Genomic DNA, 18,249 nt, shown 5'->3' on the forward strand with positions numbered 1-18,249 from the left:
CCAGCCCCCAGGCGCCTTCCCAGGTCTCCGTCCGTCCACTCTAATCCGGAACGCAGCTTCCTCCTGGGTTTGCACAGCCCTCGCTGCTGCCCCCCGCCCCCCCCCCCGCCTCCCCGGATAAGGCCCAGCTCACCAGCCAGCCCCTGACGGGCGCGGGGAGGAGGGGAAGGGATGTGCACAGGTGCAGAGCAAGCAACTCCCACCCAAACATCGGGCGCAGTGGGCGGTTCGTCGCCAGGCTTACGAGCGAAGGGTTTGACTCAGAGAGACTGGAATCTCCCGAAGTGTCCATCACCGCACGCCAAGCTCCCCGGCTCCTGACACACATCGAGGAAAACCGACACACACGGGCTCACTAAGCACAGGCCGGGGGGGAAGGCGGGTCCTCTCTCCCTATCCCCCACCAAGGGACGGGAGCGCCGAGTCCTCCTCCTCCTCCATGGATTCCGGAGCCCCCGCTGCTCCACTCCCCTTTGACTCCTGATGCTCAGACACAAACTAACATTCTCCCGGGTCAGGAGTTCTTTAGAGATCTAATCTGGCAGCTCGAACCCTCCCTCCCGCATTCCCCTGTAGTGACACCCTGTATCAGCATCTCTGCGGATGAATGACTCACGGCCCCCCTTCCCCCCACCCCCTGGAGGTGGCCACTTCCATTTTGGGGCATGTGTAGCGAATCGCTCCCCGTACAATCATCTGTCATCGCTGATAGTAATAAGAGCTAACATTTGTTCAGCGCCGATAGGCCGGAATCTGGGTTAAGCTTTTCTGCGAGCAGCACAAGACCCTTTTGGTTGCTGTTACTATCCCCGCTTACAAAGCTGGGGCGAGGGGCGAAGGGGAGGGGCTTAACTTGCGGCAGGCAGACGCCAGCCAGTCGAGGGCAGAGTGGGGGCCCCTACCCGGAGACCATAGCTCCCCACGCTACTCTCTAACCCTGGTGCTTCCTGCCCCTTGTCTCTGCTGCGCCCCCATCCGACAGGCAGACTGCCCAGCAGGGCGAGGGTGGTGCGGGGAGCCTGGTGAAGGCCTCCACATACCTCCCCAGGGAGCCCAGGCTCTGGGGGGAGGGGGGGAGGAGCTCCCTGGAGCCACGCCTCTGAAGAGTCAGCAGATGTCGGTGGGACCCGAACAGACGTGTCCCAGAAAGCCCTGTAGACTCTGATGCGGTCACTGCCGAGGCAGGGCCACGAGTCAGCTGCACCGAGCCCGACCCCATGCTCCCTCAGCCCCCGGCGACCGACCGACCGAACGCCTGCAGGGGCCCAGGCCGGCCACGGCCACGGCGCCCCCCTGACTGGTCACTCTATTCAGAAGAGAGGTGCGTCTGACGCGACCTTTCTCAGGGACCCCGCCCACCTCGGTCACCCCCGCTTTCGTTTCTGAATGTTCCCAAACCGCCGGTGTAACAGTCCGCGCCAGCATTTGTCGGGGAGTGGGTGCATGTCCGTTTACATGTAGCTTTGGAACCTGTCACTGCTGTTAATCAGAGCTGGGCCACGCGACGCCGTCTTGGTCCCTAAGTGACTTTCCTGCGACTCTGCTGCCCACAAGTCCTATTCCTAGAAACAAACACACACGTATCTCCAAACGCTGTTTCGTACGCTCCGCTGGGTCTTTCCGACCCCTGGAATGGCAATTCCCTGAGCCACGAGCCAGAGCCCCGCTGGCCGGGGGCAGCCGGAGCCCTCTGAGGAGCCCCCGAGCCCCAGGGGGACTCTCGGCCACGGGGACCGTCCCGCCCAGGTCTCGGGTCGTACTCCTGCGGGGAAGGCGGGAGCGAGTCTTCCTCAGGCCATCTGCCCCAGGCCGACCCAGCCATCACTTATCGCCATTCTCAGGACACGTTTCAAAGGCTTTCTCTCCTGTTACTCACAGCTGGGGGGAGGGAAGTTTCCGCTTCGTACAACCGTATTCTTCCGGCCCTAAACTCTGTGTGTGTATGTTCTCTGGACAGGGGACCTGCGGAGAGGAAGGCTCAGAAAAGCCACGAGTTGGAGTCTGGTTTGTCCGTGTTTATTTCACCTCTCCGAGTCTCAGTTTCCTCAGCTGGGAAATGGGTGCAACGTCGTTTGCAGTACAGGGCCCCTGAGATGGTTGGACAGTCACTGTAAGGGAATGTGGGGCCCGAGGTGCAGCATCTGGGGCGTAGCAGACGCTCCGCTGTCTCTGTTCTTTCTGAGCAAACGTGTCTCCGCCCCCTGATCAGACAGACCCTCCTAGGCCGGAGCTCGGAGAACTCCCGCCCGCCCGCCCCTCCCTCTCACTAGCAACTCCCCGCCTCTCTTGCTCGGGAGCACACTGGCTGTCTGGCCTCCCTCCCTCTCCATCCATTTCTAGCTGGATTCCTTCTTAGAAAGCCCCGCCACAGGCAGACGGATGCACTTTGTTTTTAACTTTCTTGAACCGACTCGTATAAACTTGGCTCCAGAAGAAAAGCGGTCCCTGGCCGCAGGGCACAACGTCCCTACCCGGTGGAACCTCCCTGGGGTCCGAGGCCCGGCTTCCGCGAGCTCACGCTTCGCAGGCGGGCCGTCCGTCACTGGCGACGATAGGTCTGCTAGGAATGAGCCTCCCGGTGCGGGGCCGGCAGGTCCCTCGGCCCAGAAATCAGGCTTAATTGGAAATTAAATTGCATTGCAACACCAGCTGCAGGAGGCCCGTACCCAGAGCTAATTCATCAAGCGGACGCCTCGTCCCCAGGAAGCCTGTGGGAGTGGAGTGGCTGCATCAGCAAAACCACGGGCTCGTGTCTGATGAGCCCTTTCGTTAAAGGGCCAACGGAACCCTTCGAGTGTCTCGCTGTGGGTTTGGGGCGCTTCTGGGTGGCCTGCTCTGGGCCAGGCTCTGGGCCAGGACCCGGGGACGCGGACACCGGCGGGACCCAGCGCTGCGCTCTCGCTGCTCCACGAGCAGAAGGTCCCTCTCTTTCTCCGGGGGTGCCCAAGTTTTTGGCATCTCTGCGCCGCGCTGGAAGAAGAAGAGTTGCCTCAGGCCACACATTCAATACACTGTGACACGTCGTCCCAGAAAGATCTCATAATGTTTGAAGTAAATCTACGATTCTGTGTTGGGCCCCGTTCACAGCCATCCTGGGCTGCGTGCGGCCCGTGGGCCGAGGGTCGGACACCCCTGTGAGTTACCCGGGGTTGAGCAGCTTAGTGGGGCGGGGGGAGAGTATTATAAACACCTTCATGGCTGAGAACTGGGTTTTTCCATTTAACGCTCACTACACTGACAGACCACAACGCTCTCAGGTGCACCAGACCCTCCGCCACACCCTTCATACACGTCACGCCCGTTCCACCCTGCACAGAGCTGCGGGGGAGACATGCACGATGATTTCCATCGTCCTCACTGTGCGGGTGACAAACTGAGACCTCGAAGGCCATTGACCCCCAATGAACAGGCTGCGGAACTGGTATCTGAGCTGAGGTCATTTCGCGGCAGAGCCTCTGCCTGTGTGCACGCGTGCATGTGAGCATGCACACGTGTGTGTGTGTGTGTGTGTGTGTGTGTGTGTGCCTGAACCATCTGAGAGCTGGGTTCAGGGACTTTGAACACAGGGCTGGCTTTAGAAACCACGCAGGCACCAGTCTGGCCGGAGGAGACTGTGCGTGCAGGACAGAGGGGCACCGGGGCGGGAGGTGAGCTGAGGCCGTGGGCGTGGGCCGGGCAGGGCTGGGCGTGGGCCAGGCGGGGCAGTCTGGGTGGGTGCGCACTGACACCGATGGGACAGGCAGCGACACAGCGACAGTGAGAGCACCGCGTGTGCTGAAGGCATGGAGGGGAATTAACATCACTGAGGCTGTGTTCAGTTCTGGTATCTTTACAGTCCGATTAAACGTACATGCTCATCGTGGTCCATGTTGACAGTACAGGTAAGAATCAGGAACTTTGAAAAACGGCCCTTAACCTCGACCAAGAGCCAGGCGAATACTTCAGTTTCTTTCTTTTCTATTTCGCTTTTCCCACGCGCACACGCACTCACAGGTTGGAGCCTCGCTGCACCAGCACGTCCGTTCCCTGCGTTCCCCCGACTGTCCTATCGGCGGCGGCACTGCTGCCTGTTCCTCTGAGCGGTCCTCGGAGTCCGTTAGCAAAGGGTTAGTGCTGTCCCACCAGGCAGACGGACCGAAGTTCATCCCACCCACCGTGCTGGAGTTCAAGATCGTGTCCAGTTCTGCCCGCTGTAACGTGCTTCCTCGGCCAGCACCCCTGAGGAGAAGTCTGTGTGCACGTTCTGGTGGTCTGCTGGGGTGTATTACCTTCCCGGGGCCGTCGTAACAAAACACCCCAGGCTGGGCGACTCAGACAACAGAAGTGTATCTGGTCGCGTTTCCCAAGGCTGGAAGTCCAAGGTGAAGGGGCTGGCAGAGCTGGCTTCCGGTCGGCCCCTGTCAGCTTGTGGATGGTGGCCACTGTGTTCTCCCTGCTGTGTCCCCACTCGGCCTTTCCTCTGTGTGTGTGTGTGGGGGTGGTCTCCGGGTGTCCCTTCCTCTTCTTGTAAGGACACCAGTCCCGTGGGGCCAGGGCCTCGCCCTGACGACCTCCCTTTCCCTTAAGTATCTCGTTTTAAGTTGTAATCCACAAATATCCAGCATCGGGTGAGGGCTTCGGCGTGTGAGTGTGGGGTGGCGGGGAGCAGAACAGTCCATGACGGGGAGGGTGTGCTGAGGGGTTTGGCCATGACCTTGATCCTCGGCTCTGGGGCCTCCAGCCGGCTGTTCGACCTCCCCCAGCTCCAGGGCGGGATAACAACAGTAGTGACTAACGCGCAGGGCTGGGGCCGCACCGAACAGAGGGACCCCGGGAGAGCCCCAGGGAATCAGTGAGCGCGGACAGTTCCTGCCCCTCCCGCGGTGCCCGCTCGTTGTCAGGCAGCAGGGGCAGGGTTCACGGGCACCGGGACGCGGGGAGCGGCCTGCAGCCCAGTGTGCCTCGTAGCCTAGGAACCCTCCCGGCTCCAGTGACGTGACGGCAGGTTCCCGGCTGACATCTGCGGAGAGTGAGCTGCAGGCCGAGGCTGGGCTCTGCCTGCCAAGCGCAGATGGTTTGGAAGATGCCGCCCGCGCTGGCCCCGGGTTAATCAGAAGGTTACAGCCCTGGCTGGCATAGCTCAGTAGATTGAGCGTGGGCTGCAAACCAAAGTGTCGCAGGTTCGATTCCCAGTCAGGGTACATGCCTGGGTTGCAGGCCATGACCCCCAGCAACCCCACATTGATGTTTCTCTCTCTCTCTATCTCCCTCCCTTCCCTCTCTAAAAATAAATAAATAAATAAAATCTTTAAAAGAAAGGAAGATTACAGATGGAACACGGGGGTGGACTAACTCAAGTCTCTCGGACACGGCCTCAGGTTCGCATCTTCCTCCCCGACTCCTGCCCGGTTCCAGTGAGAAGCGAACATCGGCCAGGTTGGAGTTACCACGGGAACGCTTGTGGGGCGAGGTTTCCTGTCTCTGCTCCTTGTAGTGCCGGCTGTCAGGCCAGTTCTCCCACGCGGTGCGTCTCGTGACTGTGAGGGTGACCCCGCGGGTGACGGCTGGGGGTGTCCACTGGGGGGCTCAGGTCTCAGGGGAGTTCTCCCGACTGGTGCCACTTCAGTCAGCACAGCGGCCTGGGAACCTTGATGTCTGAAACTGGTGTGTCATCTCTTCGCCAAACAGGGAAGGAATCGGTTTGTCTTCACTGCTCGCTGTCCTGCATCTGAGTTTCAGAAAGGGAGCGAGTGCGATGTGGAGGGGAAAGCCGGCACCTGGGACGACAGCCCAGCCTCCAGGTCTGGTCCTGTCCCTGGGCCAGCTGCTGACTCCGAGCCAGGCCCTCCCCGGTCTGAAGCTCAGGGGGCTGACCGGGGCTCTCCGCCTCCCAGGGTCCTTGTGCCCGTTAAGCAAACGGCACGTGACGAATGATCAGAGCAGTGAGCAGGTGCCATGGGCGGTGTCACCATGATTGTCACCGGGACTCGTAACTGCAAAGCTGAAAGGGACTTTGCAACCGGCACCTCGCTCATTCCAGAGATGAAGACATTGAGAGAAGGGCAGCCGCTTGCACAGGGAGCAACCGCGAGGATTTGGATTCGAACCCAGGCCTGGTCCCAAAGCTGCTGCTTTCGTAGCTCCAAGACCATGGAAGGGAAATATAATGGCTTCGACGGGGGAGGACCGGGGCTGGCTCTGTGTTCACGGCCCTTCCACCTTCCCCCAGGGGAAAGGAAGCTTCCTTCCGCCTCCAGACCAGGGGCCTGCGAGGAGTGGGGGGCAGGCCCAGCAGTGGTGGGCGCCTCCCCCTGCATCTTCTCTGGAAGTCCCGCCTCTCCCTGCTGACCCGGGAAGCGCATGGGATCTCCCCTTCTCGGCTTCCTCTCCATGAAAGACCCTCCCCCAGCTCTCTGGGTCCTCCCTCCTGCCGTTCTGGTTGGGGTGCAGATGGACAGCGACCAGCTGCAGGGGACGGGCCAGCTGCCGAGGGGACAGGCCGACAGAGCACTCGGGAACTGGACAGGGGAGGGGGACCAGGCCCTCGGTCTGGCTTGCACTGACCTCCCAATCTCAGCAAGGTCATTCTGGCCAGGGCTTGCACTGACCTCCCAATCTCAGCAAGGTCATTCTGGCCGGTCGCTTCTGTCAAACCCGGCGCAGAAACTCAGGTCAGGGAAGTGGGGCATGGGAGCCCCCGAACCAGCCCAGCCAAGAGCAGGCCTCACAGGGGGACTCCAGGCACGCGGCCGGAGGCGCTGAGCAGCGGAAGTGTCCGTCATCATTTATTCAACCTCCCCTGAGGGTGCAGGAGGCTCTGACCCCAGCCCCACACTGCATATGCTTATGCGGAGCTCATGCGCCCTGGGCTGGAGGGGTGACCGGGAAACACGTGAACCCCGAATAAGAAGGGCCATCTCAGCGGCCGGCGAGGCCAGATTCCAGAACCTGTGATTGAGAGTGGCTGAGGGTGAGGGTGGGGGCCGCTCTGGAGGCACAGAAGCGCTGGGAGAAGACTGGACCCAGGGCCCGTTTCCGTCTCGGCTCTGCCTCCTTCCTCCTGGCGACAGGTCCAAGTTCAACAAGACGAGGAGGGGAGAAGAGTGGGAACTTGGTTTGCATGGGGCAGCTGCTACGTGCTGGGAACTGAACTGCGAGCGTCACAGGCACCGTCTCGGGCTCCCGGAGGCCCTGCGTGGTGGCAGTGACGGGCCCATTTTCCACGGGAGGACAGAGACATGGGTGGGAAGTGGCTTGTCCGGGGCTGTCCTGTCACCTGTCAGCACTCGACAGGCCTGGGCCTGGGCCGAGGGCCGTCTGGGCGCAGAGCTGTGGCTTCTGTGCCGGCATCGTGCTGCCCTCTGAGGCTGCCGGGCTCCACCGCACCCGCACTCGGGAACCGATGGCTCTCAGGACGCGGGGCCTGGTGAGACAGGCGGCGCAGGGAGGGTTCTGGGGCCTGGAAGCTCCTGCTGCCCTAGGAGTGCTGAGGGTCACACGGACGTGGCCAGGTCCTCTGAAGGCTCGTCAAGACCTGGCTCGATCCACGCCACCCTGTGCCTTGGTATCGCAGCCCAAGGTGCCCTCCTGCCCGCCAAAGGGGCCCACTGCCAGCTACTTGTCATTGGGAACAACTAGCCGCTCCCTCCTGGTCCTGACGTCACCAGGACGTCCGTGCTGCACTGCGAGGATGAGCAGCCCTGAGCCGTTATTCCTGCTGCTGCGGGTTCCCCGGGGGAGAGGACAGCCTGGCAGGTGGGGGGAGGGCGCTCCTTCCTCTCTCCCCTCTGCCATGGGACTGTGGGGACCTGAGAGAGCAGCTGGCCAGCAAAATGGATACGGGAGTGGAGGGCCCGCCACCGAGGGGCAAGGGTGAGAGACCCAGGGCCTGCAGTCGGGGCTGCTTGGCCCCGGGGGGAGCCAAGGTGAGCACACGCCCCACCCAGGCGGCTCCGGCCTGGAACGGAGAGGCAGGCGTAAGCCTCAGCGATGGATGGAAGCTTCTGCCCGTGACCAGGCGGGAGCACACAGAAGTTCCTGGGCGCAGCGAGGCGGTGCTGCTGTCCTGAGACCACCCCGATGCCCACCTGCGCTGCCCCCACGGTGAGCGGGCTGGGACCTGGGGTGACTGACGGAGACTCTCGCCTCCCGCTGGGAAGGGAAGCGCACACTTCTCTCAAGAAACAGGCGGCTTCCTCCCCTTGGAGGGGGCGCTGCCACATCTCACAGGTCCCACGGGCCACAGCGGCAGGACCACTGCTCTCCCAGAGAACGCCAGTACACAGTCAGTGCTGCCATTCCAGGCTTCCCGGCCCCCAGCCCTGTGTCTTTCCCCACCGACAGGACCACGTCTCACAGGCGTCCCATAAGAAGGGAGAGCCGTGGGAGATGGTCCTTCGTGGGTGCAGAAGGCTCGCAGCACCCAGCAGGAGCCAGGGCCCTAGCGTGCCTCAGCAAAAGGCACCGTGTGGCTGTCTTGCTGACCTCAGCCTGTGGCATGTCCCCCTTCCCCATAAAGCATTTTTTTAAACCCAGGCCACGTCACATTACGGAATATGTCCCAGCCCCTTGCAAGACAGGTGTCTGCCCTGAAGTGACTCGGCTGATGCAACAGCACTTGACGAGCTCGCCTACAAGGTCAGTGGGAAGCTGGGGCAGTCTCTGCTGGGGCCGAGGTGGCGGGCACGCCTGCAGGGCCCCCTTCTCCAGCCCCGTGGAGGCGAGAGGCGTGCACCTGGTCTGGGCCACCGCAGGGCCTTGGTCCTAATTCCAGCTCTGCCAGCGGGGCCACCTGGCTTAACTATAGTTCAGCCTCCTTATCTGTGACCATGGCGATAACGGTCCCTGCTGTCAGGGTCAGGGCAGAGGCGGGAGGGCAGAGGCGGGAGGACACAGGCACCCGGGTCACAATGCTTAAGGAGGGCCTTGCTCTCTGCAACTTGCAGGTGCAGGGTCACCCTGAGAGCCGCCAGCCTATCACTGGCATTACCCTCACTAAATGAAAAACAGCCTGGTGCAGTTGATAATGTTATTGTCTGCAAGTGAAAGCGAGGGGCCTTGGCTTGGGGAGGGTGCATGACTCCCTCAAGCTCCCACAGCCGGTAGACGCCGGAAAGAGCTGGGACTCGAGCCCAGCCTGCCTTAAGGAAGAACCCATCCCCCGGTTTGAAGGCAGTTCCTTGAGGACCCTGAAGGGCAGTTGAGGAGGAGGCAAGAGGAACGGCACGTCCCTGATGGCCTGGAGCTGAGGTCCTGCCGCACACAGAGAGAAACAGCCTGGGCCTGGGAGGGTGGTGGGTGTTGGGGCTCCGGGGCCTCGTCCCGACATAAATCTCACAAGGTCAGCCCGCACACCGTCTGCCCACCCTGCAGCCACGTGGGTGGCCGGGACCACGCTGCAAGCTCTCCCGGATCGGATTCCATTCTCCTGCTTGCTCTGGCTGCCCCGTCTCAGCCTGGGGTGACAGGTGGGTTCCCCAAGTTCGGAAGGAAATGGGCTGAAACCTCCCTGGCTAGAAGGAGGCCGTGCACCAGCAGCCCCAGGGGCTCCGTGAGGTGTGGGGCAGCTGGGCGCACAGGAAGAGGCGGGCCCCCTGGACCCCTAGTTTAACTGGTCCCCTAAGTCAGGAGCTGGGCTTCTGCTGAGTTAGAGAGCTGGGCAGACCCATCTCGGGGAGCCATGCTCTGAACTCCGAATAAGGAATCAGGTGTGGGAGAGGGTTCCAAGCCATCTCAGTGCGGGGAGGAGCCTTAGCAAAGCAAGTGCAGGAGAGGGGAAGCAGGGAATGTTCTAGAAACTAGAGACGCCTTCCTGAATCTGTGCCCAGCACTGGAGAAACCAGCAGCGAGTGAGGAGTCTGGGCCGGAGGCCCTCACAGCCCTGAGAGGAGCAGCTCCCGCAGCTCCAGAACATCTCCTGAGCAGGAGCTGCGCAGGGAGCCGAATGCACACGCTCGCATTAGTGCGGCACGGCGGGCGCGCGGTTCCGCCCGATAGTTTGGGAAACCGAGGCCAGAGCAGTGCGGGCCAGCACCAGGCGTCCCCGCCACTGTGCCGAGGACCCGGGGTGCCCCAGTCTGGCACCGACTGCCTTTCCCACTGCCTTACAGGTTTGCGAACTTTTTTTTTAAGCAAGAGGAGCGCTCTCTCTCTCTCTCTCTTTCAATTTAGAGAAACCCAGCATGTAAAGCAAATCAAAGTGGAGCTGAAGGGGCCAGAGTGGGGGATGCCAGAGCTCCACCCACCCACGAGTCGGGACAACGTAAGGGCCTTCCCGAGGCCGGAGGACACTCAGGCACAGCTCTGCACGAGCCGCCCACGGGGAGGCTCACGCTCTGGCTGCGCACGGACAGAGTTCGGAGCACGTGGGCTGCACAGCCGGGACAGGGGCCTGCACGGTGCGCCCTGTGAAGCTGCGACTTCAACCCCGTCGTGGGCCCCGGCGGGTGTCTGCTCCGCTCACTTAACACGACCGCAAAGCACCCACTCCAGGCTGAGCGCTGGGCAAGGAGCGCAGGCAACAGTGGTGTGTAACGCCGCACGCCGTCCCCACCGACGCAGAGCCCACGTCCGCAGCTGCGGGCAAACGTGTTCCTAGAGGAAGGTGGATCCCGTGCGGTGGTCGGGGCTATGGAGGAAAAGCTCAAGGTCAAGGGGACTCGTGAGCGGAAGAACCTGATCGGTTCACCTCTGAAAGGGGCGCCGATGAGCACTCCAGGCCACAGAGCGGCTTAGACCCACAGCAAAGGGGATGGCTGGCTCCGAGGGGTGCAGCCAAGGTCCAGGTACAGGCGGGGGGTGGGGAGGTGGGCAGTGCTGGCTCACCCTGCTCCCCAGGAGTTCCCTAGTCAGGTAAGACACACTACGTTGTCCCTAGGGCCAGCAGGAGGTAGCTGGTCCTATAGAATCTTTACGTTACTCAATCCCGAAAGGGACAAAGAAAATCTAAGGGTTGGATTACTGCAAAAGTAGGACTCGGTCGGTGCAATGAATAATGAATAAGCGAAAACAATTAAAACCAGACGTCATTAAGCAAATGTGATATGTCCACAAAGCGCCTAATCTAAATCCACCCAGGGCTGGTCTATACATTAGAAAGATCTTTTCCGCGCCCTGCTCCGGGCCTGGCCCGGCTCCCACGGCCATTCATTTAGCCAGCATTGAGCAAACACCTGGGCTGGGCAGCGCACCAGCTTCCGGCGCACGCCTGACGCAGAGCCAGGGCTGTGTGGACACCGGGTGCCCTCTGTGGGGCGGGGGCACAGGATCGCGTCCTGCCACCGGCCGTGGCCAGCGCCCCGGGCCTCAGCTACAGACAACTCCGGCCTGCCGCCGGTCGGAGACAGGCCAGGTCCCCCGCGCGGGTTCCCATGAAGCACAGTCCGAGCCGTGTGGCCTTCAGTGTCCGGGGTTCTGCGAGGAGCGGGGGGGCTGTCCCGCCCCGCCCGCCGGCTGGTTTCTCTGCAGGGCCCGGCACCCCTTTCCCCTGCCCAGCCCCGCTCTCCTGCTCACTCAGCTTAGGTGCCGCCTCCCCAGCAGCCCTGCGCCGGCCCCCGGCCCCACACCTCCCTGCAGTGTGTGGTCCAGGTGGTTCTGTGTCCTCTGTCTGTGCCCCCACCCCAATGCGCGTGTCTGGACGGAGGACTTGTGCCTCATTCGCCCGTGTGCCCAGTGAGGAGTGTGCGACCGGGGAGGTAATGAACAGACCCCGAGCCAGCGACTGTGAGCAAACACGCAGAAGACACCACCTTCACGCTCGTGAACTCGGACAGCCGTCGATCCGTCCCCTCTCTCCATCTCTCGTCCTCTCTCCCTCATACACACACCCACCCACGCACACACACGCCTTTGCACACACACTCTCTCTGACTCATGTTCTCACACTCACCCTTCCTGCGGCGTCACGCCTCCCGGTGCTCTCTCCCCGCTCTGGCACTCACTGCCTGGAGTGCACAGACCCACCGCGCTCAGCTGAATCCCAGGGGCGTCTGCCCCTTGGCCCTGCCTTGGGGCGGCCTGGGCACCCGCTTGGGACCCAGGCCCGCCTCAGCCCCCGACCGCTCCCTCACATCTGGCCACTGCAGCACACTCCGTACAGGGGCCCCCGTCTCAGCGGCCCGGACCCTGGCGACAGGGCCAGGGGAGGAGGGGGCAGACAGGCAGGAGGTACGGACACGTTTTACACACGAGGAAGCGCAGGCACAGGGAGGCAGGGGCTTGCCCAGGGAGCAGGGCCGGAGATGAGGTCCAGGTTTCCTAACTCCGGCCCCAGCTCCTTCTGCTGCACTTCCGGGAAGCAGAGGCTGGCGCAGGGTGCTGCGCGTCACCCCCACCCGAGATCCTGAGGTCGCAGTGCCGGCTGTATGGGACAGGGACCCTCAGTTCGTCTGCGAGGACTGAGTAGCAGGACTTTGTGAGGTCTCCTGAGCCCTCCGCACTCTCCTCCGCCCCTCGGTCCAGCATGCTCGGGGCCTCCGATAATTCTGCCGGGCAGCCGACCCTCAGCCGACCCTCAGCCGACCCTCAGCCTTGGGCACTCAGTCCACCTGGGCTTCCTGGAGGAGGAGTGGCCCATTTCAGAAGAGCATCGGGACAGGACAGGAGTGACAAAAGGGCCTGAGACAGGAGATAAGCAAAACCTCACCATCGCCACCACCCACATCTGCCTTTCAACCTGCTGCAGGCCAGACCCGTGCGTGGGGCAGCTGGGCAGCTGGCCACACTCAACCAGCCCTCTCCGCTAGCCTTTAGGCTTTCAAGTCCTGCCCAAGCTCTGCGGGCCTCCCTCCTTCCCCCATCCCCTGCCTGCTGCTGCCAGTGCCTCCCCCCGCCCAGCCTTGCATCCCGAACCAGGGCGTGAATATTTAAAAAGACATTTTTTTTCAGCCAGTGAAGCCACATCACGCTGCTGCCACCCCCTTTCAACATGATCTTCAGAAAGTTTGCCAGAGTGTCTCCGAGCGCCTCGCCCTCCCTGGTCAGAGGGGCAGATGGGGTTGCAGAGGCAGCGGCGGCCCCCGAGGTGCAGCCTCCCCTCTGCCCCCGGGGCCGAGTCGCAGGCACGCAGTCCCGGCTTCAGTCCACAGCCACCCCTTCTGGGCCGCCGGGCACTTAGCCTGGCAACCTGCCTGCCACCCTGGTTCTTAGAGAAGTGGGGGAGACAGACACCAGCACAGGCAGGAGGCGCGGAGGGACAGGGATCCCCGGAGGCAGAAGCTGGACTGCAGCCCCAGAGACGCAGCACTCTCTCAGGACCAGGAACCGGCAAGAGAGAGCTCCCGGCACGTCAGTACCGGAGCCCACGGACCACGGGGGGGTGGCCACGGCTCCTGCCGCCTCCTGCTGGCCCCTCCAGCGTCTCTGCTCCGCAGTTACTCACAGCCCACCGCACCTGATCCCTTTCATCAATAACACACAACACTCCAAGGATAACTTCTTGAAACTCTACTCACGGCTAAGCAGCACACAGGGCTCTGGGAAGGGTTCTCTTCCCTGCCCGCCTGTCACCCATCGGCCACACGCCACCAAAGCCGTTTCCGAAGTCCCAGGCAATCAGAGCCAGCTGAGCTCCCTGGCTGGGTGCCCGCCTGCTCCGAGCCAGGACCCAGGGTGTCAGCAACCCCGAGTCTCAGCCACCGGCTTCTCCCAGCCTCCTCCGAGACCCGAGCACACACCGGAATGGCCACGCTTGCCACGCCGAGGCTCCCCGAGCAGCCAGATCACATCAAGACAAAAAAAACGAAGGTCAAGGCCAGGCTTCCTACCTTTGCTGAGGGTCCCGGTGATGAGCTTAAAGATGGTCTGGGCAAATTTCACGAACCCGAGCTTGCATCTTTTGGAGCAGCCGCTCATGGTGGTGGCAGAGGGGAGGCGGGCTCTGCTGTCCGTGCCCAGAAGGGAAGGCTTCCGCGGCGCGTGCCCCCGGAGCCCGCAGCCTGCCTGGGCGAACCCCGAGACAGGGACGCACCCCAGAATCTCCCGGAACAGTGCAGCTGCCTCTGCAGTGAGTCCGGCTTCTGCATCCAGAGAGCCTGCCCGGCACGACGTCGGCTCCCTTCCTCCGTCCTTTCCTCCTCCACTCAGGTCCGACCCACAGGAGGGCCTCGGGGTGCCAGGGTTCAGGCAGCGCTGCCCGGCACGGGGCGCGCCGAGGGCACCGAGGAGGAGAGTGAAACGGAGCAGAGCGGGGAGGGAGGAGCTGGCGCGCTCCCAGGCTTTGCTGACTGTCTTTCTTGCATGGCAGTGGTAATGTAGCAATTAATACTCCAGTCAGAAGGGAGGGGACTGCTACGCAAAACACTCCGCTCCGCAGCTTCCCCGCCTGCTCTCCTGCCCTTTCCTCGCCGGTTAATCTAACCGATCAATTTTCCGTGCCTCTCTCGGGATCCGGGGGAACTCCCCGCAGAGCAGGAAGCTGCTGCTGGGCACTCAGTGGAAAGTTTTCGAGCAGCCTCCAGGGGCCTGGTTCAGTCACAGGGAGGTTGGACGGAGGGGGCAGCACCCGCCCACAGCGGGGGCTTTCTCCCGCCTCTTCTGACCGCCTCCTCGGGCTCCAGCTCCAGGTGTTCCGTGTGACCTGGAGTCAGCTGCTGCGCTCCAGCTGCGCGGTCCCTGCGGAGCGGGCGGGAGTCTGTGCGCTCTCACCAGGGTGGGAGAGGAGGGTGATCCGGGCGTTTCTTGATGAAGGAAGGAGTCCTCGGCAACGCCAACGGAATGCCCAGCACCCACACCGTCTGCCGGCAGGACAATCCTCCCAGAAGCAGAAGTGCGAGGCAGTGTGCAGGCGCAGAGCCCAGCTGCGGCTTCACAGACAGTCCGGCTGCCGTTCGGCACCACAGACTGTGGTCTGTGTCCCCAGGGACCCCCGAGACCTCTCATCCCTCCTCGACCCGGGCCACTGCTGTCCTTGGGGCTCAAACGGTCCTCACGGGCCCTCAGCCCGAGCACCGGCGGCCTGTGCACTGTGGCTGCACGGGGACAGCAGCCACAAAACATGCCCTGGGAAGGTCTTTCTCTTCCTCCCCGTCAGCTTGTCTGTGTCACCGCTTCTCTGGGCTGTTTGAGAGGGTGGGGTGCTTAAGAGCCAGAGAATGGCAGACGGGGTGGGCAGGGTGGGGGGCTGCCCATTGATAAACACCGGAGGAGCTGGAACTCGTGCTCCAGGCCTCCTGGTTCCTCCCCCAGCTGCCATGAGGTAGGAGGACGTGCACCTTGAAATAAACCTCCCCTTGGGGTGGTCACCATCCAATTACAGCTCCCGGAACAGACCCCGGAGACAGGCTCCAAGCACAGAGCCCTTCTCCCAGCCCCACAGGGGCCGGGGCTCCTTGACGTACCAGCACAGCACGCGTCACAGCGCACCCAGAGGGAAGGAGCCGGGCAGAAAATACCCAGCGGGTTCGAGGTCTTGGGTGTGGACACTGCCACGTGACTCGCTCGCTGCCTTGAAGCATCGGAGGCCCCAGTTAAGAGGCACGTGGTGTCTGGGGCTGTACATGGCACTCAGTCTGTCACCCGGTGGTGGCTGCCACCAGTTCAACACCACCAGGAGTCCCCCGTTCGCCACCAGGAGCCCTTCCTGGTGGGTGTTTTCTTCCTTGGGCTGGACAGTCTTTGGGTCAGGCGCTCACACATCCGATATTTACCAAGCTCCCGGTCCGCAGAGAGGAGGCCAGCAGGCGGGGTGCGGGAAGCACCGAGCACCAGGATGTAGAACATGCCGCCAACTAGACAGATGCGGTCGATGCCCTCTTGGCCCGCAGAGTGGACGGGGCTTATCATCCCACACCAAGCCCTCGTGGCCGCTCCATGTATCCAATGACCTCTGTTCCCCTTGCAGCGTCTCAGTGGGCAGGCAGGTGTTCAGAAGCAGAAGGAAAGAACTGGGTCACGGAACACCACTTGGCAGGCAAGGACCAGGCAAAGGGCAGCACCGCCCCGACGCCGGGGAGGAAGAGAAAGGTGAGGGAGGGAAGGTTTGGCAGAGGCGGAGGATGCCGTCTCCCCTGACTGTTCCACCAAAGAGAGGCTGCCCTCTGAACGAGAGAACCCAGTTGGCAGGACCCGGAGCTCTCGCGAGGCTCAGCCACGTCTCTCTCCCATCGCACGTGAGAGAGAGGGACACACGGAGAACCGGCAAGCTCGGAGGGACGGCGGCTGTGACGTCAGTGGTGTTAGCTGACCCCGAACCGGGTCTTCTGCCTGGAAACCCGGCCAGGAGTCCCACTGGAGGCGTGGCTCCCAGGAGGCCGTCAGCAGCACCTCTGTGGGGCGGACAGGCAAGGTCTGGGGGGGATCCGCATGGGGCCCCCGGCTCAGGAGTCCGGAATCCCAACATCTGAGCCGCTGGGGGGACAGGAACGGTGGCGCCTGTTGCTTCAGGGGTCCCTTTGCACCAAGTGTTGAGTCACTCGCTTGTTCAGCCTACACCTGTGTAATAAACACGCCATCGCCGTGGCCTCCGCCGCAGGTGCCGAGCACGTGGTGGCAGACAAAGCAACGTCCTCGGGCCCGTGGCGCTCACTCCAATCGGAGCGCGGTCACATCGACGACTGTGTCCACGGACAGGGCTGTGCTGTGAAGGAAAAGAAAGCCAAGTGATGGACAGTGGCCGGGGCCCCTACTTCACAGGGCCATCGAGGAGGGTTTCTCTCCATGAAAATGACACTGCAGCGGAGACCCCAAACCAGCCCTCCAGCTCTCGGGGGTGGTCACTGTTCGGGTGGAGGGAACGGCAAGTGCCAAGGCCAAAGGCAGACCTGGGATTCCAAGGTCTGCAATTAGCAGCTGTTGAGTGAGCAAGGAAGCCTCGGCTTTTTTTCTTCTGAAAAATGGGGATGATAACCCTTACCTCACAGGATTTGGGAAGGTTTAAATGAAATCACCAGGCTTAGTATTGGTGGCAGAGGTCATGACCGCTGCTCCTCCTGCAGCCCTGGTGGGTGGCGCTGCCACCCCTGCCTCTGTCCCCCACAACAACCCCACATGCAAGCAGCGGCCGTGTGGACAACGCTTCGGCATCACTGGAAGTCACGGCGCTGAGCCACAGTGTGTAATCTCCCTTAGTAGTAACTCGGACGTTAGGCATCGCCCACGCCCCTCTGACCTCAGCAAAAAAAGGTACCAAGCGTTTGCACTCGGTCTCAGATAAACGACTCAGGCCCAGAGAGGGTCGGCCGCAGCCAGAACATCACAGAGCGAAATCCCCAGAAATGTGGGCAAGGTGTTGGGTGTGCCAAGGACATTCTCGGCAAAGGAGGGCAAGGTGCACCAGCGTTAAATCCGTGCTAGGGGAACTCGGGGGGAGAACCGTTCTCTGCTCGAGGCTCAGGCGACTGCACAGGAAGAGCAAGAGAGGCCGCCGCGTGCTAACGGCATGGTCAGGCGGCAACCAAGGGGAAGATCAGGCCGTTAGCAGCTTCGCAATTAGCCTCCCTGTCACAGATGCACAGCAGCCAGAGGGGCCTGGGAAGGCAGTGCTCTCCCCCCACCTGGAGCCATCTATCGGCATCTTTAGCTGCCAGATCCCGGGGAGGGAGAGGCAGGCGGGGGCTCCAGATGGCCTCTGGGCCCAGGAGGGTGCAGTGGCCTCTCTGAGCACGAGGCCAGGAGAGGATGAGCGTGCTGTCCTCGGGAAGGTTGAAAGGCTGCCCTTGAAATGGGAACGACGGCAGCAGAACCCACTGGGTGCCTTCTCTGGGCAGGTCTGACCTGCAATGCCTACTTTCCATGCACCTAGTCCTCATGCTAACCCTACAGAGGCAGGTCCTGTTGTGTTACCTGTCTACGGAGGAGGAGGCAGGCCCGGAGAGAGACAGTAGTGGCTTGTAGATGGCCACGCCGCTGAGGCGGAATTTGCATCCATAACCATTTGACGCTTGACTTTAAAATCATGGGAACTTAGTTTGTAACTCACAGGGTTTGAAATTCAAGCAGCTGGCAGCATGAAGGAGAAAGGGTTTGGCTTGAAAGTGCAAGAAACAGGCAGCTGCATGTTACGGCTATAACCTCCCTGTCCCTGGAAGTGTCGTGGAGAGAGCATGGAGACATTCGTTCTGGCAGGAGCTCCCTCCCTGGCCATGGGGAGGGGGGTGGAGGGGGAGGGAGGGGGGGAGGGGGATTGAGGGGGGAGGGAGGGGGAGGGGCATGGCCAGGCACAGGTTTGGTCACCACAGCCAGCAGACGCGAGCCCACCGGCCACTGAACAGAGAATCACGTGTAAAGCCTTGTCCAGCAGGTACTGGAAGACGCAGAAGGGCTAAAAGGGGCGCT

General features: G+C 62.2%; 1 protein-coding gene across 1 annotated transcript in view; it reads right to left on the reverse strand.

Moving 5' to 3' along the window:
* The window catches only part of KCNIP1 (potassium voltage-gated channel interacting protein 1), a 240,795-nt gene extending 226,403 nt beyond the window's left edge, over positions 1-14,392 (reverse strand). Inside the window, exon 1 of the mRNA XM_045826757.1 lies at positions 13,743-14,392. Within this exon, the coding sequence (XP_045682713.1) occupies positions 13,743-13,830 (88 nt within the window). The 5' untranslated portion in view covers positions 13,831-14,392. The remainder of the gene's footprint in view (positions 1-13,742) is intronic.
* Positions 14,393-18,249: the final 3,857 nt, after the last annotated feature.

This window comes from Phyllostomus hastatus, unplaced genomic scaffold, assembly GCF_019186645.2.
Source record: "Phyllostomus hastatus isolate PE091 unplaced genomic scaffold, TTU_PhHast_1.1 phas_contig_150, whole genome shotgun sequence".
NCBI classification, from domain to species: domain Eukaryota; kingdom Metazoa; phylum Chordata; class Mammalia; order Chiroptera; family Phyllostomidae; genus Phyllostomus; species Phyllostomus hastatus.